Source organism: Micromys minutus (genome assembly GCF_963924665.1).
Source record: "Micromys minutus genome assembly, chromosome: 10".
In the NCBI taxonomy this organism is placed as follows: Eukaryota; Metazoa; Chordata; class Mammalia; order Rodentia; family Muridae; genus Micromys; species Micromys minutus.
This window is the reverse complement of record NC_137979.1, coordinates 22,067,974-22,093,453: the sequence shown is the minus strand read 5'-3', so window position 1 is coordinate 22,093,453 and position 25,480 is coordinate 22,067,974. Positions and strand designations below refer to the sequence as shown.

Sequence of the window (25,480 nt, the reverse complement as noted above, 5' to 3'; positions counted from 1 at the left end):
AGAGAGACAGTCTGAGTTTTATAAAAAATATTATTTATTTTTGAAACAGTTCCTGTTTTATTTCTTCCAATGAGGAACATAACTTCTCCTTTTGAAGGAGGGTCTCTCTGTGTACTTAGCCCAGCTTGGTGTCAAACTACAGCAATCCTCTCACCTCTACTTCCCAAGTACTGGGGCTACAGGTGTGAGCCACCACGCTGTGTTTATAAGAATACATTTATCTTTACTGGGTTAAGTCTTCTGAAACCCCAGGGCAGGGTGCGCACGAGGAAGTGGGTTGGCAGTTGACTTCTGACTCCTGTCTGAGCTTGCATAGTGGAAAACAGGGCCGTCTTGCTGGAGCATCCAGAAGAGATCTTTGTGTACACTTGGGCTTCGGACTCTCCGGTTCTACTTTCTGCTTCGTGGTCCTTATCTGCCCTAACCAGTAGGGCCCGTACATTACTCTGCTCCCCATCCTACCGGTCTCTGGGTTCTGTCCCGAGGTGCAGGTCACACTCGGCATCATCCTGACTTAATTCTCCAGCATCTGTTCACAGGTTCTTGCCACATCACCAATCTTGAGGCGGGCATAATCAACTCGCTTTAGAGCCATTTGACAGTCCTTCCTGGAAGAGTAGCTGGAGCCCTCATGCGGCTGCCCTGTGGCCACCTGCAAGACAGTCAGACAATCAATGGAGCACTGCCTCTCTTGACCACTCACAACCAGGCAGTGTTAGGTTTCTCTCTGGTCTCATATCTCTCCCAAGTCTGATCTACATTAGCTGTCTGATAACTCAGTGTTCTAAGGCAAAAGGCGTAGAACTTCATCTGTGAAACAGGGACCGCAGTGAGTACTTCTTAGAGTCTTAGCATAAGACACTGCAGAGTGCCCAGCACATTGCAAATGTTAGTAAACAGTGCTAACTAGTGTATGGACTCTGAAAGCCACTTAGTGCTGCTGTACCTTTTCTTAGTCCCCAAGCATATGTGGCCTCACACAGGACATCAGGACAAGTTTCTGAGAACCAAGTTCAGTAGCTTCAGTTTCATTTTTTTGTTCAGTATGGGGGTGGGAGGTCTTTATGGTAGGCAAGTGCTCTAACACAGAGCTTCAAGCCTCTTTTTTTTTTTTTTTTTTTAAGATTTATTTATTTATTATATGTAAGTACACTGTAGCTGTCTTCAGACACACCAGAAGAGGGCATCAGATTCCATTACAGATGGTTGTGAGCCACCAAGCAGTCAGTGCTCTTAACCACTGAGCCTAATCTCTAGCCCGCCCTCCCCGCACTCCCAAGTCCTCTTTTTTTACCTACTGGGTCTGAATTGCTGAACTTGTGATCCTCCAGCCTCAGCCTCTTGAGTAGCTGAGATACAGGCCTGTGCCACTTGGTCTGGCTAGGGTACTGTTTAATACATCCTAGACAGTTTTAATACTTCGCTTTTAGAGGACTAAACCAGCCCTGAAATAAAAGAAAGTGCCTGTCGCATAAGAGCCAGTCTCACAGGGCTAAAGCTCAAGGAATCCCTAAGGCTAGGGCGGTGGCGCATAGCTGGGATCCCGCCCAGCACCTTCTAAACACACCCACCTGGGTGAGGTAGCGGATCTGAGCGGACAGCTCTGCCTCCACGTGCTGCACAGAAGCGGTGAAGGCTGCCGCCTGCCGGTCGAGGAGCCGCTCGTTCGTTTTTTCCTTGGACAGTTCCAGGATCGCCGTTCCTGCCAGGGCGGGGAGAGGGCGGTATTAGACCCGGGCTGGAGACTTAGCCCCGCCCTAAGGCTAGCATTCAGTGTCCCGCCCCAACCGTGCGCAGGGTCCGGGGCTGGTCTTCTCCCCCTGCCGTCCGCTCCTCGGTTTCCGAACCTGCGTTCTGGAGGATGGCGCCGATTTCGCGCTCGATGTCCTCCAGGGCGCGCAGCCGCTCGTTCGCCAGGCTGTAGGTAGCCATCGTTCCGGTGGAAAGCCTCGCAGGGTGTCTTTTGCGAGGTGTGGCGCCAAGGCCCGGAAATGCCTGTTAGTGTGCGCCTGCGCAGAGGTCACTGTAGCGAACACTACAATTCCCAGAATGCTTAGCGCGGCCTCACTCTTCCGCGTCTACCTGGTCTAGTCTGACTGTCAGGGCTTTAATGCTAGGCCAGGTCAGAGGTTGAAAGAAGCAGTTATTAACTTTTGTTTTCTGACAGGGTCTTCAGTATAGACCAAGTTGGCCTGGAACTCACAGAGATCCTCTGGTGTAATAGGTCTGTCAAAAATGAAGATACTCTAAAGAGATGCTTGTATCTCTTCAGTCTTGACTATTAGACTATTGAAACAATGGCTGCCAAAGAAATGAGAATTTTCCTAGGAATATCATGCTAAGAGAAGGAAAGCGTACCCGCCAGAGGGGGGACTTGTCTTCCAGAAAGAGATTTTACACAGTTCTAACAAATTGTCAGACCAGATAATAAAGTCAATGGTGGATGTAACCACACACCTTGACCGTGGGGGGCGCTACTTAGATATTCACAATCTTGCTCTGTTTAAACTTTGATATTGCGTCAGCACCCTGAAGACTGACTTGAGGGGGTTTGCCGGATCTCTTTGTCACTCTTTCCAATGTGACCGCATTGAATAAACTTCTTTTTTTTGACTTCCCATTTTTAATTGGCTAATTAAGGAAGGATGGCCAGACATGACTTGAACACTAGTCTTCTACCTACCCTCTTCCCCCCAAATTATTACTGCCTCTGCCTCCCTAATTCTGGGATTAAATGTCTGAGCCACCACTGAAACATCCTTGGGGTCTGAAGCCACTCAGACCCGTGTGATTTAATTGACAGTCTGGTGGACTTATTGAATTTATAAGAATTTATTATTAAGCATTGGCCCTGGGCCAGGTGAAGATGTAGGAGTTCAAGTATGTTCCTCCATACTGGGTAGTCATGGGCTATTTGATGGCCATCCTCTCCCAAGGGAAGTATGACTTGTGTTAAGCCATTCTTCCTAAGGCTTCTTCCTGATCCTGAGCCCAGCTAATTCTCAGGTCCTAGATATGATTATCAATTAGGTGTGCCAGGCTCTATGGATAGAAAGATAAATGAGATGTTCTTTCACTCAATGGTGTTTGCTAGCTTTTTTATTTTATTTTTTTATAGATTTATATTTTTGTTTTTTCAAGACAGGGTTTCTCTTTGCATCTCTGGTTGTCCTGGAACTTGCTCTGTAGGCCAGGCTGTCTTTGAACTCACTAAGATCTGCCTTTCTCTGCCTCCTCAGTACTGGGATTAGAGGCACTACCACAGCCCACCAAGATTTTTTTATTTTATTTGGTAAGTAGGGGTATTTCGTCTGTATGTGTGTGAATGATGTGCATGTATTGCTCATGGAGGTTGGGGAGGACATTGGATTGTCTAGAACTCACTGTGTGGGTGCTGGGAATCGAACAGAGTCCTCTGAAAGAACAGCCAGTGCTTTTAACCATTAAGGTTTCCCTTCAGCCCCAGGAAAAGGATTCTTGAGCAATTGGTTCTTGAACTGAATTCTAAAGAGCTGTTGAGATGGATGAGAAGTTGTAGTGTAAAAGGAAAACAGCATCCTCTAAGAGATGGGGCTGTGAAGGGGCCTGGCACAGTTGAGGTCCAAAAAGGAGTCCTGTTTAAGTGGAGGGGGAGTGGAATGTTATTGGTGCTTAAGGATGCCATGAAACTGGAATAGGGAGATCAGAGGCTAAATAATCAAAATTTATTCTGGGATGCTAGAGAAATGACTTGAGCTGTTGAGAGCACTTCCTGCTCTTGCAGAAGACCTGAATTCAGTTCCTAGCATCACATCAGATGGTTCACAATTGCTTATATCCCCAGCTGCAGGAAATCAGATGTGTCTGCACACATGTGACATAGATACACACACAAAGTGTGGATTAAGAAGTCGTAGGTGTGAATATGTTCAAGATGCATTGAACAACATTCTCAAAGAATTAATTAAGAAAATTTGGGGGGTAGGAGGAGGCTGGAGAGATGGCTCAGTGGTTAAGAGCACTGACTGCTCTTACAGAGGTCCTGAGTTCAATTCCAAGCAACTACATGGTGGCTCACAATCATCTGTGATGGGATCCAATGTTCCTCTTCTGATGACTGAAGACAGCTACAATGTACTCATGTGTACATAAAATAAATTTTAAAAATTTTGGAAGCTGGAGAAATGGCTCAGCGGTTAAGAGCACTGATGGCTCTTCCAGAGGTCCTGAGTTCAAATCCCAGCAACCACATGGTGGCTCACAACCATCTGTAATAAGATCTGATGCCCTCTTCTGGTGTGTCTGAGGACAGCTACAGTGTACTTATATATAATAAATAAATAAATCTTTTAAAAAAATTATGGGGGGGGGCAGGGTTCCTCTGTGTAGCCCTGTCTGTCCTGGAATTCACTCTGCAGATCTGCCTCTGCCTCTCAAGTGCTAGAATCAAAAGATGTGTATCACCACTGCCTGGCTCAAAGAATTAAAGTTTTTTTTTTTTTAAATGAAAAAAATTCTGAAGGGACTTTGGGACCTTTGAAGAAAGTGTGTCATGACCAGATTTACCTTTTTCTTTTTCATTCATTCTTTTTTTTAAAAGAGTACTCTTAAGACTTCCATCAAGAATAAAAACATTTTTGGTTGTGGTGGTGCACGTCTTTGATCCTAATGCTCTGGAGGCAGAAGCAGGTGCTCTGTGAGTTTGAGGCCAGCCTGTTTGACATGTGAAGTTCTGAGACAGACAGGGACTCACAGTGAGTCAGACTTCACAGCACACTCAAAGCCAGCCTGAGTTGAGACCTTGTCTTGAGGGACATAAGGAAGACTGAGGAGATGGCTCAGTTGGTAAAGCGCTTGCTAGGCAAGCCAGTGGGCATGTGAGTTTGGATGACCAGCACCCATGGAGAAGACAGGTTCAATGGCTTTCCTCTGCAGTCCCAGTGCCTCAGGGAACACAGTAGTTTCACAGCCTTGCTGGCCAGTCAGTCTAGCCAAAATGGTGGTCTCCACATTCAGTATGAGACTTGAACTTCTGATCCTCTTACCTCTACCTAGGTGCTAGGGGCATAGGCATAGCCAATTCAGAGAGATCATTTAACTGAGTCAACATCCAATGTGCTAGAATAAAAGGCATGCACCACATGACTGGCTCTCTGTGATTTTTTTGCTCCCTCAACCAAGGTGGCCACCATGGTGAAAATCCTGTTTTCCATTTCCCACAAAGAAGCCTTTAAGACCTTGGAAGAGACATTTGGGAACCCTTCTTGCAAGTAAAGTAAATGAAAAGGGCAGCAATAGTCTATGCTTTTGAAAAGCCCCCGCAGAGGGGAGACCCTCACTCAAGTCTCAGGATGACACGATCCCCCAAGAACTCACGAAAGGCCATCCTTGCTGCAATTACAGGAGGTTTATTGATGAACTGATGCACCGGGGTTGAGACTCATATCCCACGCAGGGATAGAGGAGTCTGACCCCAGTGGCTGGGAGAAGGGGTTTTTAAAAGAAATTACCACAACCAAGGGGGGGGAGGGAGTACGTCATTGGAAAATGCCAAAAATACCAGTGAAGAAACGTAAGGGAAACACCCGGTTCCTCAAGATTGTTTATAAGGTTAAAACCTTTTAACTTTAATGGTTTTATGGTCAATCAGTTCCTGAAACAGTCACTGAACTGGCTATGCTACATTTTTGGCTCTAATCTACTGCTAGGGGTCTTCTACTTTACCTGTTAGGGGGTCAGGATTTATCCTGGTCTTTCACCTTTAATTCCAGCACTTAGGAGTTCAAAGCCAGCCTGGTCTACATAGTCAGTTCCAAGGCCAGCCAGGACTGTACAGTGAAATTATCTCAAGAAACAAAAAAACCAAACCAACCAGCCAACCAAACAACAACAACAACAAAACCAACAAAGAGGAATAGGAAATAGGGCTTTTTAGCATATGCCTAAGTCCCTGGAACTTGGTAGAGGCAGGAGCATGGAAGGACACTGTAAACAAATTAAGTAAATGCTTATGTACTGGGTTGTGATGTCTACAACTGAAAGCCAGGTTCATTGTCTCCAGGTTCTAGACTCTAGGACGTTCCTTGGGGAACTTGATTACCCAGAGAAATCATCTAATTAATAACAAAGTCCTTAGGCAGACCAGACCATGTTGAAATTGATTGGTGGTTCCAGTTGTGTACATGGAACAGTCAGTGAGTTCTTTTTGCCTGGGCCTTTTGAGTCCTGGGATTACACTACCATACCCAGCTGCCACTTCACTCTTGAATATGACCAGACAAAACAGCATTTCTAGATGTTTGAAGAACTTTCTGGAATGAAAGCAAGAAACACAGAGAAAAAAACAAATCCCATAGGTCTTAGAGATGTTTTTTAAATGTATGATTGAGTAGTTGAGACTGTGGCATATTCCTGTGGTCAGAGCTGACTTGGAAGACTGAATGGGGTAGGAAGATCACTGGAGCCCAGGAGTTTGTGGGCAGCCTGGACAACATAGCAAGAATGCCCCCGTTTATTCTATTTCATTTATTTTCTGAGATAGGGTCTTGGTACGTTACTTATGCTCCCTGTCTCTTCTTACAAACAAACAAACAGGGCTGAATCCAGAAAAAATGCCTTTGGAAAACCAAATCATGAGAGAAGAGAAGTCCATCATGAGATGAAAGAGAAAGGAAGTCTTCCTGCAGGTAAAGAAAAGAAAAAGAGATGGTGTGTAAGAGTGAGTGTGCTGGCCCATGCTGCTAATCCCAACACTTGTGAAATTGAACACTAGCCTATTGCAGGCCAGCCAGAGATACATAGTGAGACCTTGGTCTCAAAAAGAAGCAAAACAAAAGCCAACACCACACACACACACACACACACACACACAAAAACCCCACAAAACACACACACACACACAGAGAAAGAGAGACAGACAGACAGACAGACAGACAGACAGACAGAATAAATGTAGCCAAGAAAAGGCCATTGAGAAACAGCCCAAGAGGCTTAGATTCTAGATGAGATCACAGAAAATGAGGAGAAGGAATTTGTACCTTGTATGTCTGGGATGAAGGAGCCCATTAAAGGCGCCATGTAGCTGAGGAGGAAACCAGACTCATGAATTAGAGCAGCAGGCTCAACCAAAAGGCATTTAGGGAAGCTTCCAGAAAAAGGAAACTGTAGGCAAAGACTGGGCAATTAGAATGGTGCGGGGCCTCTTAAAAGTAAAGAAAGAGAGAAAGAAAGGAAGGAAGGAAGAAAAGAAGAAAGGAAGGAAGAAAGGAAGGAAGGGAGAAACAGAGAGAGGAAAGAAAGAAGAAAAGAAAAAGACACAAAGAAACACTCAACAAAAGCTTCAGAAAAACAACCACCATCTCTCCATTCCCCCCAGCAAGAATAACCTACATTTGAGGGAGAACCTGTTGGGAATCCAGAATTCCACACCCCAGCTGCGTTGGGGTGAAGGCTAAAATGCAAAGACTCCATTTTTCTCAGTGAACATTTAAATGTATTTTCTCCTGGAACAGTTAGGTGCAGGCAGTTAGTTCTGTGTACTCCCCAGGTCGCACGAGGGCCAAGGCTTGTGCTGTGGTTGTCCTTTAAGGCCTTGCCTGGCTGGGTAAGTCTGTAGTCCTGGATGTCAGCCTTCCCTAGACTCATGAGAGACATAGCCTTAGCACTGACCCCAGACCAACTGAATCATAGGCTGTGTTTAAAGATCCCCAGGTGACTTGTGTGCACAATAAAGTGTGAGAAACCCTGCTGGGGGCACTGTGCATACACCCTGAGACCTGAGTTTCCCCTGCTCTGGGCTAGAGCTGTAGGGAAAGAGGAAGAGGAAATGGAGAGGACAGGGAACTATGTGAGGGTCTGGCTGGGAAGTGACTCATATTTCATGAAGGAACTTAGCCATAGGCTCTTCCCTACCTCTGGAAAATGCAGACCTTTCCTAAGGGGACAGCTATTTCGTCATCTCAGGTATAGATCTCCGAGGCATCTGGGGGTTCATAAAGCTGAACTCTCAATTAGGAGGAAGACGGAATAAAGACACTTTGGTCTGTGTAAACTGTCAGATTTCCCCAGTGAAGAGGCGCATGTTATTCATCAGAGGTGACTGGCAACCCCAGTACAATAGGAAGACCCCGAAATATATCTTCAAGGGCACGAAAGGGATGGATGTCTTTTGTTTAGAAGGAACTGAAATGTAGACTCTTGGAAGAGAGGAGTGTAGGGTAAGTTTGTGATAAACTGGAGAACAAGCATATTTCAAATAACCATTAAGCATGGGAAGCAAGGTGATCACAAAGTACCATAGATCCACTATAAACCTTAGCAGAGGCATAATTTAATACTCGACATTGATCTGACCCCAACTGATACAATCCTCAAGGGAATGGGCTGGGGGCAGGGTGAATAGCATCGTGTGATGATCAGAAGACACAAAGACAGGCTCAACCTTCACCTCTGGCAGGTTTGTCCCATCCGTGGCCTGCATCTATAAATTTATCTTCAAATGTGCCCTACAAAACCATAAACTTACTTAAGCCATTATGGAATTTAAAAAAGTCTTGCTCCTCCCATTCCTCTTCCTTTCTTTTCTTCATTTTTTTTTTCTTTTTTGCAATTTTTATTTTGTACCTGGATTTTGCAGTTCCAGCATAGTCTGAGCATAAGCTTTGTAGAAGACAGCACTGTGTCCTGGCATCAGAGCCAGGCATCTGCTAGGTAATGCTGGAGGCAGAAGTCAAGAAGGAGCAAAATTAGTGTGTTCTGAGATAGGAGTGGGGATTGAGGGGACAGTAAATGAATTCAGAAACATTTGAAGGAGGTGGAAAGAGGCTTCTCTGAGGAGAAAAAAATCATGGGCCTTATTTACTTATTTTTGGTTGTTGTTGTTTTTGTTTAAGACTTTTACAGCTGCTAGGCATGGTGGTACACATACCTTTAATCCTAGCAGCACTCAGGAGGAGGCAGAAGCAGGCAGATTTATGTGAGTTAGAGGCTAGTTTAGTCAATGTAGTGAGATCCAGGACAGCCAGGGCTATGTAATGAGATACTATCTCAAAAAAAAAAAAAAAATCAAGCAAAACAAACAAACAAAAACCAACCAAACAAGCAAACAAAAATCCAACATCAAAACCAAACCAAATCCAAACTTAAATCAGCACCAGACACAGAAAAAAATATTATAGCACCATATGACTCTTGCATGTATATGGGTCTGTGGATAAACCTAGGGTACTGTATGTGTGAGGCAGGCATTCTGTCCCTAAATTACATCTTCAGTTCTTATCTACCTCCTTAAAAGATCTGTATTTATTACTTTGAATAAAAAGTAAAATTTAGGGGTTGGGGAGATGGCTCAGTGGTTAAGACCACTGACTGCTCTTCCAAAAGTTCTGAGTTCAATTACTAGCAATCTGTAACGGGATCCAATCTCTTCTGGTGTGTCTGAGGACAGTGAGAGTGTAGGTTGATGTCAAGGAAATTCATGACAGTAGAGAGTGGGGCAGGGACAAAGTTTTGGTAAGGCGGGAGAGAAGAAGGAAAGGGAGATTCAAGCATTATGGAGGCAGATGTAGATGTTCTTCTCAGCGCATCTCTAGATGGATACAGGTTGTTATGAATATTTTATAAGGGACAGAATTATACGGGATGATCTGACTTATCTAGGTGGGCAAATGATATCATACCACTTGGATCAGAGTATTTTGGTGTGTTCTTTGATGTGGTGACTTAATCGAGTTCAAAAGAGGGTGTAGTGACAGGATGCACAAAGCCTGCCATGGAGTTGGGATGTGTGTGTACAAGGCAACAACCCAACAAGGGAAAGTTAGTGAAAACGGCACACTGGGGCGGTCGTGGACCACCCAGACCAAAAGCAGCCAGGGCGGGCAGAGTGGACTGCGTGGTAGAAAAAGACCAGGCACCCGGCTCCCAACATGACTGCACTTGCATATATAAAAATAAATCAATCTTTAGAAAAAGAAGAAAAAAAATGAAAATAGCAAAATTTAAAAGACAGCCAAGCATTTAGAAGGCAGAAGAAGAGGAGTTCGAGCCCAGCCTCATCTACTTGTCTCAGAAAAACAAACCAAGGGGCTGGAAAGATGGCTCAGCAGTTAAGAATACTGGCTGATCTTCCAGAGGACCCAGGTTTGACTCCCAGCAACCACATAGTGGCTCACACATAATGGTGTCCCCTATTCTAAGGAATCCATCACCTTCTGGCCTCCAAGGGCACTGAACACGCGTGGCACACAGATGTACATGTAAGGAAACTACCTCCCCCACACACATAAAATAAAAATAAAGGTTAATAAACAAACAAACAAAAACCCCAAAGACTCAAACCAAACTAAAACCAGAAAAGTGAGAAGAAATCAAGACATACTTTCCTGGGAAAGAGACTTCACGGTGGAGGGGAGGTTTTGTTTTTTCCCCTTTGTTTTCTTCCCTTGGTCCTCTCTCTCCTTTCTTCCTGTTCCCTGCAGTGGAAGGAACTGTACAGTATGTTTACCTTGGATGAAGAGTCAGTAGAGACAGACAAGAGGTTGAAGAGAAAGGGGTGGTTTGATGAGTCAAGACTGAGCAGGAGACAGGGAGATGTGAGCAGAGATGAAGAGACTGGCCTTGCCCTAGGGATGTACCTTAACCTTCTTATTTTAATTGGTGTCTAGATCAACATGTAGGAGGTGGGATGCTGAAATCATTCATACTTATTTTTTGCCTAATCTTAGGAAAGGTGAAGACGTTCATTCACCACGAGGTAGGTGTAAAAATGGTACTATGGGAGCAGGAGACGGGCTAACGGAGTTATTAGGTATTGAAGGCCCAACCTAGGTAAGAAAACATTCCTTTTTTTAGTGGTCTTAGATCATAACTCAGCACCATGTCAGAGCCTGGGATGTATTCAAATATATTTGTTGAATGAGGAAATAAACATGGTCATGTGATTCTTTCTTTGGCAGGTGTTAGATCTGAGGTGGGGGTGGGTGGACAAATTCAGGGGTGAGGAGAAACTGAGTGTGTTGATGAGAAGTGATTGATAAACTCTTGATGTGTGTAGTGGAAAGAAAACAGTGTTTATTCATGAGAAAATGGAAGGGTGAAAGGCTCAGTGACAGAGCAAACTAAGACCACAGTTAGAAAAGGGTTGTAAAAAGTTTACCTTCAAATAGAAGTGTAGCATTATTGATAATAAATAACAAGAATGTTTTAGATCTAGATAAAGGTGAAAGCTGCCCAATAATGTGGAGATATCAAATAAGGCAACATTGTGTGTTTTAAATAAAAAGGGAATGAGAGGGGCCAGAGAGATTTGCCCTACAGTTCAGGGCACTGACTGCTCTTCCAGAGGTCCTGAGTTCAGTTCCCAGCAACCACATGGTGGCTCACAACCATCAGTAATGGGATCCAATGCCCTCTTCTGAATGTGTGAAGACAGAGCTCTCATGTACACAAATGCAGACATAACAAACTGGGAAAAATACCTTGCTAAGTAACTACTCCAAAGGGTTCACTTCCTCTTCCTCTCCCTACCTCTCCTTCCTTTCTTGTGCTTTGGGCTTGCTGGGTGAGCACTCTACCAATGAGGTAACAAACCCAGCCTTCAGCCCTGGCTGGGGACTGAACCCAGGATGGGGGGAATGCTTTCTCACTGAGCTATACAGGCTCTTGTTAATGTATTCGTATTATTTTTTGCTTGTGTGTACTTTATTTACTTACTTGAGACAGGATCTTCCTTTATAGCCCTAGCTGGCTGTGAACTCAGGGATCTGCCTGCCTCTGCAGAGTTCAAAGGTGTGTACTATCCCTCATTTGTTCTGAAGACAGGGTCTCACTATGTGTTTCTGGCTGGCCTGGAACTTTCAACACAGCCTAGTCTAGCCTTAAACTTGAAGCAATTCTCCTGCCTTTGACTCCCAAAAACGGGGATTACAGGTGTGTATCATTCTTCTCAGGTAATCAGTGCACGTTTATTGTATAATGGGTCAGCATGCCATTTGTATGCATATGTGATGTATTTTGACCATACTCATTACCTATAACCCTCTCTTACCTCTTTTATCTCATGAGCCCCTCTTGCCTATCAGTCCTCTTTGCCTGCTACCTTTTCTTTCCGACACTCTATATACATGAGAAAACATGCACTGCTCATCTGAGATTAGATTTGTTTACATGTTATGTTGCTGTATTCCTTAAAAATCTGTAGTGTGTGTGTGTGTGTGTGTGTACATGTGTACAGGAGATGGCTCAGTGGTTAAGAGCACTGACTGCTCTTCCAGAGGTCCTGAGTTCAATTCCCATCAACCACATGGTGGCTCACAACCATCTGTAATGGGATCTGATGCCCTCTTCTGGTGTGTCTGAAGACAGCAACAGTGTGCTCATAAATATGAAATAAACAAACAAACAAATAAATATGTTCACCCTCTGACCTAGCAACCCTTTAAAAAGCAAGCCTCCCTCCTGGAGTCTGTCCTATAATAAACACTACATATTCAAAAAGATGGATAACTATTATAAAACTGTTTGAATCTTTAAAAAAAAAAAATCAGTGGACATTCAGAATGTCCGCTAGGAAACCAGTGAGCATGAATGATTTCTAGTTGTCTAACAGCTGTTCCTTAAAAGCATCGGGTGGATGTGAGCAGAGCTACAGGCTCTCCCAGGTAACACTAAGTGAAAGCAGCAAGAGGCAGATGGGCTCATGGTTTGCTGCCCTCTGTGCTTTGGATGAGACATAGGGCCTGTGTATGTGAGACTCAAAACGAAGAACCGTCACTGAATAAACAAGGATTGTTTATGGTTGGTGATGGTGGCTGGTGGGAAAGAGAAATGGGGTAGGGAAGAGGATGAAGAGAGCAGCTGCTCACTGTTCATTGTTTTATATGGTTCAGGTTTTTAAAACCCGTGTGCCTGGATTACCTCCTGAAACAGCACTAGAAACACTAAACCCCCTTTAAAAAGGCATTCTTCGGGCTGGAGAGATGGCTCAGTGGTTAAGAGCACTGATTGCTCTTACAGAGGTCCTGAGATCAGAATCCCAGCAACCACATGGTGGCTCACAAACATCTGTAATGAGATCTAATGCCCTCTTCTGGTGTGTCTGAAGACAGCTACAGTGTACTTATATATAATAATCTTAAAAAAAAAAAAAAAACCAAAATAAACAAACAAAAAAACCTTCAACCCCATAGTCATGGGTTTTCCTCTAGCTCTTCTTTTTTTTTTTTTTTTTTTTTTTTTAATTTTATCTATTTAATGTATGAGTGCTCTGTTGCATATACATGCACACATGCACATGCTGAAGACAGCATCAGATCTTCCTATAGATGGTTGTGAGCCACCATGTGGTTGCTGGGAATTGAACTCAGGACCTTGGAAGAGCAGCCAGTGCTCTTAACCGCTGAGCCATCTCTCCAGCCCCCTCCTCTAGCTCTTCTGACTTGGAACCTGAGACTAAAGGGCCTGATCCTGGATCTTTACCTCCGAGTCTTCTGGTGAAGTTAGATGCATAGCCTTAGAGGTCATGGAGCAAGGTCACAGGAGTCAGAAAGGCTGGAAGCAAAGACTTAAAAGGGCTTAGTTCCTTTATGTGACAAAGCCAGCACGTGTAGGGGAGATGGCCTGTGACAGGGTGAGCAAGGTCACGGGCACTTGGGGTTACACTTAAAGCCTGTGGATAAATGATGATTTAATTACCACTTCATAAGCTTTAACAGACCAAGGCCCATGCAAGCTGCTCCCATTTGCCTCACAGAAACCTCTTACTTCTTGTTGGCTACTCCAGTCCCTGGTCTGAGCCTATATATACATGATACCTTCCAGCCTTCACACATAGCTTTGCCATGGTCCAGGTTTATCCTTGCAATCCCCCACCTCATTTTCAGTTCTCTGCTTTAAGATTACTGCTCTAGAAAAACCATCCCCAGCCCCAATCTTCACATCACGCATTCTCAGTTCCTGTTCTCACTGGGACACGGATTGTTCATAGGACGGAGCCTTTAGAAAGGTGTGCTGGCTGGTTTTATGTCAACCTGACCCAAGCTAGAGGAAGGAGCCTTGATTTTGAAAATGCCTCCCTAAAATCAGACTGTATAGGCAGACCTGCAGGGATTTTTCTCAAGTAACTGTTTTGAGAGGGCCTAGCCCATTGTGGATGGTGTCACTTCTGGGCAGATGGTCCTGGGTCCTATAAGAAAGCAGGCTGAGCAGATCATGGAGAGCAAGATAGCAGTAACACTTCTCCATGGCCTCTCCATCAGTTCCTGCTTCTGGGTTCCTGCTGTTTGAGTTCCTGTCCTGATTTCCTTCAATAATGAACAGTGCCACGGAAGTGTAAGCCGAATAGATAAACCCTTTCCTCCCCAAGTTGCTTTGGCCACAGTGCTTCATCACAGCAATAGCAACCCTAATAAAGACAGAAAGGTTACTTCCAGGAGTTGCACTGGATGATAAGAAATGTCTGTTGAGTATTACTAACTCCTTTTCTCCCCCAGCCTGGCTTTGGCCCACAGTTTTGTTGAGGAGCCTGCCCTGCCCAGCCCAGGAGCATCTAGTCTTCAGGGAAGTTAGTTATAATTTTCCCTGTAAAAGACTAAGTTTACTTAGTGGCTTCACCAGCCTCGATCACAACTGTGCACAGACCAAGCCAAGTTTCAATATTTACCTTGGAACACGGGCATAGCACAGTCATCCAGTAAACATTTATTGATAACCTGTGTAAGGTACCCTGCAGATGTAGAAAAAAGCATCACACATGGGCACACCGTACACCCTTTAAACTCCACTGAGAACACACAGACACATTCATGCCTATTCAACGTTTATTTCTTCCCTATTCTCAGAAACAAAGAAATGACTTTGCCGGCCCCTCCCCTGAAACCTCATCTTCAAGGATTGGGAGGCAGAAGTTGTGACTGGGGGCGGGTTGGTATGAGGCCAGACGTGGGAGTCCTTTCTACTCCTTTCCTCTACATTCACTCCTTGCTTTCAGTGATCCCTTCTCAAAACTTTAGGTGTGTACACAGCTTGCCACCCTAGGGAGCAGGGCTCGGGGCCCAGAACTGAAGTCAAAAGATTAATGCCCACTTTCAACAAGTGATGGGTCCAGTGTGTATCTCGGGTGGATGGACGGGGAAGGAGGAGAGGCTGGGACCCTCCAACCCGAAAGGGCAGTGGGACCTCCTGCCCACCCCTACCTCTCCCAGCCCCTCTTCCTAGCAGAACTGGTCATCACAGTCGTCATCTTTCATTCCCTTCAGCCGGAGCCGGGCAAAGTCCTCAAACACGATGTCGTCGTCTGTGGCATAGCTTGGTGATGGAGGAGGAGATGAGGTAAAAGCTTCTGACGGGTCCTTGGGCCTCCCATTCTGCTTTCCTCCCACCCCATCCTAGAGTCAAGCACTTGAGCGGTAACAGAACCAGAGGGGTTCACAAGAGACCCTTGGGCAGTAGCCGCAGCTTCTACAATCTGGGTCATCCTCTACAATCTGGGTCATCCGACTGGATACTTCCACTACTCTCCCCACCAGAAGGAAACAACCCATGAGGTAGGAGGGTGGATCTGAATGGCATGGGAATATCCTAGAGGGTCAACTAAGAAGGCAAGGGGTATTTCTTACTTGGTATCGAATTCGATGAGGTTGGTATCCACAGGGACGTCTGTTTCCCGGGGGGCTGAAAGCAAGAGAGGGGGTGGGTGGATGGGTGCTAGGACCATCACTTCTCCACTAACCCTGCCTCGGTTCCTCTCTGTTGGGGCTTAAAGTGTAGGCAGGTACTCACCTGACTGGGGTCTGGGAAGGGTGATGTGGTCATGGGGCTTGGGGTGCATTAGGATAAAAGGTAGCTCCACGGAGACGTCCCTGGGGAGGGAGAGGAGCTGCATGAGGACAATCACCACGACCCAGGACCCACAGAGAGCCAGGTGACCCTGCCCAGCCCCCACGCTGTACTCACCCGCCTCGAGACACCACCAGTTTCACCTTGACCCTGTAGGATACCAGGATTCCCAGCACCTCCTTGTTGGCTCCTTCCTTCACTCTGTATTTGGGAGAAGAAAAGCTGAGGTCAGGGATCCAGGGCTCCTGCGGTACCAGCTATGCAGCCATGACAATACAGGCTCATGGCAATCCTCCATGCAGAACCTCCCGGGGCCTCATCTTTGTGGCTCACAGGGAAGCTTTGATCTGCGGCAAGGCGTGTACAGCTCCCTTTACCTATTCCTCTGTGTCTCTTCTTGCCACGTAGGCCTGTGTGGTGGTGACGTGCGTACCCGGCGCAGAGGCAACACTGAGTGAAGCTCTGGCCTTCCTAGGGCTAAAATGTGACCAAGGTCATAGTGACATATCACAATTCCTCATGCACACTGGGGACCATCCCAACTGTCCTTAAGCTTGTGGGTCTCCGCCTGGAGCCATCTACAATGCCTCCTTCCTCTGGGTCCTTCAGTGTTCACCCTCCCTGGCCAGTCTATTTGAAATCAACACACCCTTCCCCTTTCGATACTTTATGACATAATACTTTATACGGCCCTGCTTAACACTGGTTCCTAACGTGCTATCCGGTTTACCACTTATCTGATTGTCTGTCTTCCCTCCCTTAGAATGTGAGAAGTTTTTGTCATTTCTGTTCATTGATACCTTCCTGGCACCCAGGAAAGAGCCTGGCACTCAGCCTGCTTCCAACGGAAGCCTGTCCCTTGTCCCCCGTGGCCCCATCCCCCATCCCCGCCCTCACATGGTGCTGGAAGCCAGGTTGGTGTCCTCATGCTTGAGCTGCCCGTCCAGGGCAAGGCCACGCTTCTCTCGGTTGTCACTGAGCAGCGGGGTTATGGTGTACACCTTGCAGAATGTGGAACTGGGAGACACCTGGTCACTGGGGGTTGGGAACAAGATTGTTGGAGACACCGGGCTAGGGGAAGCTCATCTTACCACCCTCAGGCAGCCTCTCCTCCCTCACTGGCCATTTGGGCACAGATTATGAGGGGGTAGATTCTGGTTCGACCTGTTCGAGATAGTTAACAGCTTGGAGCCCCCTGGCTATAGAGACACCCGGAGAAGTGAGATGGGTTATGGGGAATTCTGCCTTCTCATATTCTCCGGGAAGCTTGGGTCCCACCCCTGACCCTTACTCACTCTTGTTCAAGCTGAGCCACGGGACACTTGTACTGCGCGGTGCTGAAGAGGCAAATGTCGGCATACTGTCTCACTGCGGGGCAGGGGACCAAGTGGCTTTCGGTGAAGTATAGACAACCACTGTACCCCAACTCCTGTCCACATGGTGGAAACCCCACTGGGGCAGCCCCTCCCCGGGGCAACAGTCCTCCTATATTAAACACTAGGGCTGTGTATTATTCTGGGATAGACTAAGTTCTTTATGGCCTGGTAGGTTTCCCACACTGGCCTGGGCTGACAGGGCAGCAGAAGCCCTTATTAAGTAGGGACTTTCTTCCCCAACCCCATGTCTACCCCCACCTCCTACCAGACACTCTGATCTTCTTGACGGTCTTGGCAGAATTGTTGGTGACATGAACGTTGACATTGAGGGGCTCCCCATGGTAGTACAGCTTTTGAAGGGAGGGGATTGCATAGCTTGTACCTGTTCTTCACTGATGTCACTGGCCTGTTCCACCCCCCATTCCAGCCCATAATACCTCTACCCACGTGAGGCAATTGCCATTAAAAAAAAAAAAAAAAAACTTCCCAAACCACCATCTTGCCTGTCTTCACCCCTCCCCCCAAGAGTCTGGCCTACTTTGTGGTATCTTTGTCGCCCTCTCACACCTCACCTCTTTGTCCAGGGAAGCCTCTAGGTGCAGGGACCTCCGGTCAGACATGAGGAAGTGGCGTGTGGTTTCAGCTGAGGGCTGGGGGCCGGGTGTCTCAGGAGCAAACTGTACCTTTCTGATGATAAGCCGCACAGAGTTCCTGAGTTGGAGGAGGGGGACTCAGTTTCGAGATTGCACAAACCAGTTTAGATTCCTACCTCCCACTGGGGTCTGGGGCTTCATGAGGCTGGGTGGGAGCGGTTAAACCAGAGCGAGAGCTGTCCCTCTTACCTTTTGTGGCTTTTTTCTTCTATTGATTTGGCACAAAAGGCTCGAATCTCAAAGTCTACTCCACAGGCCTTGGGAAGAGGAGGAAAGGCCACCTCTTACCCGAGGCTCCTAGTACCACATCCAACACACCCCTTCCTTCCTCCTTGCTTCATTCCTCTTGGTATGGATTTCTGCCTCATCATGGTAACAGAGGGACTCTCTTGTCCCCACTGTCTCTCTCTAGTCTGGCACCTGGCAGAGGCTGGCTCGTGGCAGTGCACAGAGGAGCCACCATACCCAGAAAGGAACATGCAGGTCAGAGACAGACTTGGAGACCACACCATGCACTTGGGTTCATAGTGACACCTCCTGGTCCTCAGGAGCTGTCTACACCTCACCCTCCAGCTCAGCTGTGTTTTGTACACCTGCTGAGCCTGGCTCTGTTCACATACTGTGACAGTTGTCCCTCCCATACCTTCCCTGTGTCCTCTGGTCCCGGCTGCAGTGTGACGGAGCAAGGCAAATTCTGGGGTATCTGTGGCAAGAGAAAAGGAGGGGTTTCAACTGGTAATAGGCGTTTCATCCCATGTCAATCCCAAACATCCCCCGACCCCATACCCTTCAGGAAATAGAGAGCATCCTCACTGTGAAAAAAAAGGGGTGGGCATGCTGGCCCAACTTCTTCAGCAGTCGGTCCTGTAGACGGGTAGGGGGCCGAGGTGGGTTGGGCATGGGGGGGAAGGCCTGGTAGGTGGCAATAAACAGATCTTTTCGGAAAGACAGGCCCAGTACATCCAGGTCTTCTCGGCCATAGCGGAAGGCACAGGTGAGGGTCACAAACACTGAAAAGTAAGGGTAAGTTTTTTTGGGGTGATTAGGAGTAACCCCTTTCTTCATGTCACCCACATCCTTCCTCAGCATAACAGACTTCCCGGAATCCTACTCCCGGCTTCTGTTTCATCCTTCCTTTTCTCTGTTACCAATGCCAGCCCCATCTAATGCCTTCTTCTCCCCTCTGGCATGGGTACAGTACCTTTCCGATCCTTCAAGTAGTCAGGATCCACAAGCACTACACCATCTAGGAAAGGGAGATGGATTCATTTTCTGAAGGAGGCCATTCCCAGACCCAGGAAGCACCTCCTCTCTTGGGGGAATGTGCTGGCCCCTTCTAGGCAAACTTACCCACAGGATCCACTTTGTCCAGGTGATCCACAAAGTCGCGCTTGCCCAAGTACACGGTGAGCTAAGGATGTCAAGGGTCACAGGGAAAATTGGGGAGGATGGTGGCAAGCCACCAGAGTTCTCAAAGATAGCTGCCCTGTCCTGGGCTCCCCTTGACTGGGTTATCAGGAAGGAGTTTCTCCCAGTATTGTTGGAAGGTGAGAGTGGTAGGGTCTTCCAGACTACTCAGTAAAACTTCTGTTTAAGCTTTCACCTGCCTCCTTGGTCACTTTCCATACCTCTGCTCACCAACCACAGGTAGGTGTAAATGTGTGTTTGTGTTCCCATGTCTTCAGGAAACACACTCTGCCAGACCAGGCAGTTAGCAGCTGTCCCCACGAAGGGTTACGAGATAAAACAGGCCACTGCCTCGGAAACTATTAACTTTTCCTAGCCCCGGCACCCCGTGTTGGTTCCTAAGAGAGTTACAAGCTTGCTTAGGAACCAAGCCCAGTCTCCACCCAGCCCTGTGGCTTCTTCAGATTGCGGCAAGGGGCTTAAGGAGGGAAGGAAGTCTGCTTCTAGCTGTCACAGGAAGTGGGGAGCTAAGGGTTGGGGATCATCTAGGGGTAGGCTGGGCTTTGATAGGGCCCAGGGAGGATCAAAGGGTAAGCATCGAGGGGGCACTCACCTTGCAGTTAGGGCTCGACTTCTTGAAGACCCTAACAAAACAGAAAGGAAGACCCCACTGCCTCCCTTAGGCTGGGCAGGGAGCACCCCAGGTCTTATCCCTCCCCAGCCTGAGAAGCGGAATTCACCCGATCCCCCTGCTCTACCCTTTCCACTGCTTTTTACAAAGTCCCAGTAATTTCCACATGGCAGCCCCTTGAAGCCAACTGTCAGGGCAAGCCTTTTCTCCTTTGCTCTTTGATGTTCCCGAATTCACTCCTCCCCTTACAGTAATGGTCACTGGTTGCCCCAGCAACTAACTATCCAAGCTCTCCTCCCGAGAGACCCTCTCCAAAACTGAGAGTGAATTTGATGGCTACATAATGTCTGGGTCACAGCTAACACTCCTCTCTCACTTTTGACCTTGGCCTCAGTATGTAACTCTGGCTAGCCTGGAACTTGACATATATAGACCAGGCTGGCCCCAACTCAGATCCATTTATTTGCCTCTGCCTCCTTGGTGCTAGGATGAAAGGCACGAACTACCACACTGACCCCTAGTTTCAAGGACCTACACTGTGACTACTGGAGCAGTCTTTGCCCTTCATATTTTTTTTTCTACCCAAGTTTGACTCTTTCATAAACCTCTGTTTCTGACCTCAGCAGCTTAAAAAAAAATATCTGCTGTGGCTCCAACACAGTAGCATCCTGTGACAAAGATGGCGATGCCAGCTAACACTTACTGAGTGACTACTCTGTTCCTAGCACTGTTCCAGTGACTGAGGCTGAAAGATCCTTGTTTTACAGCGAACAAGAATTTTGTCACAGGTCACAGAGAATGTACAGGTTGGGACTCGGAAAAACCTTAAGGAAGGCACCCTGGTTTCAAGACCCTGTCTTCAACCATGGAATCGTGAAGCTCGAGGGTCAGTCTGTCGAGTCAAAGGGATTTTCTATACAGGTACGGCAACAGTCTGAGCCTACACTCCACCCATTCCTGGGAGCTTAGGAAACTTCTGGTGACCCCAGGGCTCTGGCCATTCCTCGGCTGGTTCTCCCTATCGTAATTCTAAGGCACCTTGCCTCAGGTGCAATTCCTGGAAAGGGTCCTCAGATAAGACTGAAAACTGCCTAGTGTTCCATCCTCCCTTCAACGAGCTATGTAAGTGTCTGCTAGGAAAACCATGTGTCTCTTCCTCCCCAAAGCCAAGCTGTCCATACATCACACGACATATACCTAGGGTGCCCTAACTATCCCCAAGTAATAAAGGCACATTCGGACATGGTGGCAGTTAGAATAATCACTCTAATTTCTGTCTCAGTTAGAGCTGACAGCTCGGACATCACCCAGGCTGGCTCTTTCTTCCGTTTCTGGTTCCCTCCCATCCTCTATTTTCCCCACTGGGAGCCCTGGCAGAACCTGTGACAACCACAGTCAGTGTATCTGAGGCAGTTGCCCTGAGGTTAACTACAGAGCATCTGCTCTCTACATCTTACCCAGATGCCTCTTGTTAGGGAGGGGCCGTAAACATAACATAGTGAGGTTTGGCCAAGGAGGCAGAGCAAGGGAATTACCAGGGAGGTACCCTGCTTGGAGGGGGGCAGCTAAAGCAGATGCCTCTTTGTACTTCCATTCTCTCCATTTCCTCTGGCCCAGACTTTGATGAGATGTTAGGGAATTATGCCAAGTCAGCAGTCTTTCTTTGATCCATCTATTCCTTCCTTGAAACACACAACGGAAATTTGGGGGCCTCCCCGAAAGTGAGTGACTTCCCCTTTCTCTGGGGTATTTAACCTCAAATCCAGGAGGTCAATCTTCCCTGTGAGCATCTCCCTCAGATACTGGTCTTCTTAATGCTTAGATACCTATGTTCTCATACTCTAAGGGTAGTGGGAGTTGTGGGGTTATTCCCATGTTCTGTAGAAGTCACTGTTCATAACCAGACTCTTCTTCGTGGTCCTCTCTGGCTTGAGGCACATGCCCCAACCTATTCTTTAGCACTTGCTCCTTTGGATCTCAAGTATTTACCCCATGTCCTCTTGGGGGTGTTGGGTCACAACAGGAAGTGGATTTTGCTATAGACCAAAAAAGAGAACTCTGGTATCAGTGGAAGGAAGGAGCCTCGATTGCACAGAAAACATCCGGGGAGAGGATGTGTGTCCAGGGCAGATACTACCTCTCTCTCCCCAGAACAGGAATACAGCTCAATTTCAGCGAGGGTCCCTACGCACTCTACTCTCTCAAGAAGCTGTTGCTCCTAGCAACCTAGGAGAAGGCAGAAGTTTGGTAGCAGAGCTATCCGGCCCTTGGGACAGGTGGGAGCAATCAGACTGTGGGGTATTGGGCAGGAGGCTTTCCATTGGTTGGGCACGAGTCTAGGGGAATCCCTTCCCTGCATCCAGTCTCCCAGCACACAACCCCTCGGGGCCGGCCACCTGCTCCTCCTTCCTCCGCCCCTGCATCACAGTCTGCACAGAGAACCCAGTAGTCCGACTCCTACATCTCTGCGAGAACCCAGGCGTGGGTTTCCCGATCCCTATCAGGTCTTGCTTTTTTGCAGGAGCCTCAGCACGCACCCCCCACTCCAATATCCTCAAGGACCTAGGCTTGCGGCCCCGGACCGCTACCCTCTAGGGACCCAGGCGTCTGGCCCCGGGGTTTCTTCCCCGGTGTCCTTGTCTGTGGATTAACCTGGCACGCTCCACGAGCAGCCGTCCATGCCCCGAGGCACGGCCCCACCTCCCTTACCTGGTCCCGGGTTTTTCTCCCATGGTGCGCGCGCGCTCGCCGCCCTCCGCCCGCCGGGTTCGCGGCTCGCTCGCAGCCTTCTCGCCCGCTGCCAGGTCCCCGCTCCTCCCCGCGCCACTGCGCACGCGCGTCCTCACTCTTTCTCCTCCTTCCCCCTCCCCTCGCAGTCTGGGTCTGGGGAGCCGGGGCCGCTGCGTCAGCCGGATCCCGCGCGCCGCGGCGCAGCCCGCCCTCCTCGAACTGGCTCCGCCCCACGCCTCCGCCCTCCGGCTCCCTCGGGGAAGCCTCCCCGCGCCGTCCTTACTCTCGATCTCTCCGCCCCTCCTCAAGCTTTTGGAACTAGATTGGGCCCCTTTAAATGGAGGCGGCCGCCTTCGAGGAGATTAGAAGCAGCTGATTGGCTGTTGGTATTCCTAGCTCTGCAGGGATCCCTCCCCTTTGTTTGCTTTCCCTGTAGCGGAGGAGGGACGGGATCGAGGGGGCGGTGGGAATGAGCTCAAACACTGTCTGGGACTGAGGACCAAGGGCTGCCCACGTGGGCGAACCGATCAGTTTGCGTGATGATGCTTGCTTTGGTACGCGCTGCTCATCCCTGAGCTTGCAGCCTTGTTTGGCCTGCCTTTCCCGCGTTCTTGTGGTCTTCAGCTCCCCCTGGTGTATTGTCTTTGTTTTTTTGTTTTGTTTTGTGGTTTTTTTGCAATGTCACCTTAAAACATTTTTCAGACTTGGTCATCTCCTTTATCGTCTATCCTAGCTGTCATTCACCCATTCCATCCATCTTTCCCTTTCTTCATCCGTCCCTCTCTCTCTGTTAGTCACTGTGCCAAGCCATGGGGGACAATACATGAATTATCATGGCCTAACTTTCCTGGGTTCCTTGAGACATATAGAACAGGTATAAATGCTCCCAGGCATGCTATAATAGAGGGATGACTCAGTCAAGCAACTAAAAGCCTAAAAGCGCTTGGCCAGCGTGGGGGGTGGGGTGGGAGGACTGCAGTCACTCACTCCATAGGATAGGAAATTTGAGGACAGCCATTCTGAAGGATGGGCAGAAGTGGGGAAAGGACGTCCTAAAGATGATTAAGGCAAAGCACACCCTGTTCTAAAATGCTTGTGGGTTAGGTGGCAGGAGACAAAGCGGCAGAGGAACAGAAGAGATTGTGGAGGCTTTGCATAGCAGGTAAAAGAAAGAGCCCGACGAACTGTAGTGTTTGTTTCATTTAATGTCATTTTCTGCTAGGGCTTCACACAAGCTGGCGAGGGCTCACCATTAAGTTATAGCCTCAGTCAGCAGTGATTTGACTGGATCTTGTTTTTCACCAGAGGAATGTCGAGATGGGATTTCTCTTTTTGGGTAACGTGGAGCATAGCAAGGCCGCTAGAAGATTTAAGCTAGCCGAGGGAAAACGATGAGCGGGGAGTGGAGGGGAGCCGAGGGGCCATATTAGAGGTTCAGTGCTGGGGCGGCATTGACTGGGTTTGGTGGAAGATGAAAAGGGTGACGGACATTTCTAGACTTACAGAGACAGGCTCTTCTCTTCGGTCTCTTCATTTTGCTCTTCGCCATTTCCCCCCAGTGGAATACCTTCGTGCCTCTTTCCCCACTTTTGAAAAACAATGTACTTGAGACCCCCCCAAAAAAAATCTCCCATCATCTTTAATTTTCAAACATAGGCCTTGCTTAACACCTGCTTACCCCTCCCCCCCTCAGATTCTATCATCACCTTCTAAGTTTGTTCTTTTATTATTGTAATTTATTATAGTTATAGGTATGAGTGTTGGTCTGCATGTATGTAGGGGAATCACCATTTGTGTGCATAGTGCCTATGGAGGTCAGAGGAAGGTGTCAGATCCCCTGAAACTAGAGTTACGGGAAATTATAAACCTCCATGTGGGTGCTGAGAATTGAAACCGGCAATAAGAAGTGCTCTTAATCACGGAACCACCCCTCCAGCCCTAATTTGATTCTTAGAGACAAGGCCTCAGTATATTACCCTGGGTGGCCTGGAACTCACAAGGTTCCCCTGCCTCTGCCTCCTGAAGCAACAAGCTCAGCCTTAATTTACTCTGAAATTTTTTTTAACAGTAGGCTTTGACTCACGAATGGCTTTTCTTCATTTTGACCCTTGCTGAAGGTCATGATTGAAGGTAAGACATTCTATATCTGAAGTAGTATTTGGGGCGAGGGATGTAGTTTAGCTGGCAGAGTGCTTACCTAGCATACACTAGCATACATGAAAACCTTGTGGGGAGCTAGAGAGACGGCTCAGTGATTAAGAGCACTAAAGGCTCTTCCAGAGGGCCCGGATTCAATTCCTAATACCCACATGGCAGTTCACAACCATCTGTAACTCCAGCATCTGACACCCTCACCCAGACACACACGAGGGAAAACACCAGTACACAGAAAATTAAAAACAAAAACCTTGTATTGGATTTCTGGCATTTTGCAAAACTGGGGTGTGGTAGTGAATGGGGATCAAAAATTCAAGGTCATGCTCAGCCACATATCAAGTTTGAATTAGCTTGGGCTAACTGAGACATTGTCTCAAACACACTCGCACCAACAAAATATAGCAATAACCAACAGCGATATCAACAAAATAATGAGTTACTGGTTATAGCAAAGAGAAAGGCAATAGTCAGTATGGCATGAAATCTGTATAGCTTAGTGGATAAATGCACTTGATGTTAACCCTTGATGACCTGCCTGTGTTCAGTCCTCAGGACTTACGTGGTGGAAGCAGAGAACCAACCCCTACCCTCACATACACAGTTGGTCTCTGACAGCCACACAAATGCCATGGCTTGAATGCCCCTGTTACACAAATATACAATGAATACAAGTGCTACTTAAAAAAAATAAAGTTTAGGATCCTAGCCCAGGG

General features: G+C 47.5%; 2 protein-coding genes across 2 annotated transcripts; both read right to left on the bottom strand.

Annotated features, from left to right (window-relative positions):
* Window positions 1-102: 102 nt before the first annotated feature.
* MED11 (mediator complex subunit 11) lies at window positions 103-1,971 on the bottom strand. The gene is made up of 3 exons (XM_080923474.1): window positions 1,848-1,971; window positions 1,572-1,702; window positions 103-652 (listed from the first exon to the last, which is right to left on the bottom strand). The coding sequence occupies exons 1-3, from the start codon at window positions 1,930-1,932 to the stop codon at window positions 515-517; spliced, it is 354 nt and encodes a 117-aa protein (XP_080779600.1). The 5' UTR covers window positions 1,933-1,971; the 3' UTR covers window positions 103-514.
* Window positions 1,972-14,781: 12,810 nt separating this feature from the next.
* ARRB2 (arrestin beta 2) lies at window positions 14,782-22,687 on the bottom strand. Its single transcript, XM_080922553.1, has 15 exons — window positions 22,590-22,687; window positions 19,863-19,893; window positions 19,193-19,253; window positions 19,044-19,088; window positions 18,656-18,852; window positions 18,486-18,545; window positions 18,032-18,099; window positions 17,762-17,900; window positions 17,455-17,539; window positions 17,109-17,181; window positions 16,711-16,848; window positions 15,931-16,014; window positions 15,757-15,836; window positions 15,594-15,648; window positions 14,782-15,282 (listed from the first exon to the last, which is right to left on the bottom strand). The coding sequence occupies exons 1-15, from the start codon at window positions 22,610-22,612 to the stop codon at window positions 15,189-15,191; spliced, it is 1,233 nt and encodes a 410-aa protein (XP_080778679.1). The 5' UTR covers window positions 22,613-22,687; the 3' UTR covers window positions 14,782-15,188.
* Between the last annotated feature and the right edge of the window lie 2,793 nt (window positions 22,688-25,480).

What these genes read in the sequence shown, in the direction of transcription:
- MED11 (XM_080923474.1), bottom strand. Translation starts at nt 1,932, where the DNA reads ATGGCTACCTACAGCCTGGCGAACGAGCGGCTGCGCGCCCTGGAGGAC. An exon ending in CGCCATCCTCCAGAACGCAG is followed by an intron (nt 1,703 to 1,847) that starts GTTCGGAAACCG and finishes CCGCCCTGGCAG; the next exon opens with GAACGGCGATCCTGGAACTG. An exon ending in AGATCCGCTACCTCACCCAG is followed by an intron (nt 653 to 1,571) that starts GTGGGTGTGTTT and finishes ACTGTCTTGCAG; the next exon opens with GTGGCCACAGGGCAGCCGCA.
- ARRB2 (XM_080922553.1), bottom strand. Translation starts at nt 22,612, where the DNA reads ATGGGAGAAAAACCCGGGACCAG. An exon ending in GACCAGAGGACACAGGGAAG is followed by an intron (nt 18,100 to 18,485) that starts GTATGGGAGGGA and finishes CCTCTTCCCAAG; the next exon opens with GCCTGTGGAGTAGACTTTGA. An exon ending in AGGCTTCCCTGGACAAAGAG is followed by an intron (nt 17,540 to 17,761) that starts GTGAGGTGTGAG and finishes TCCCTTCAAAAG; the next exon opens with CTGTACTACCATGGGGAGCC.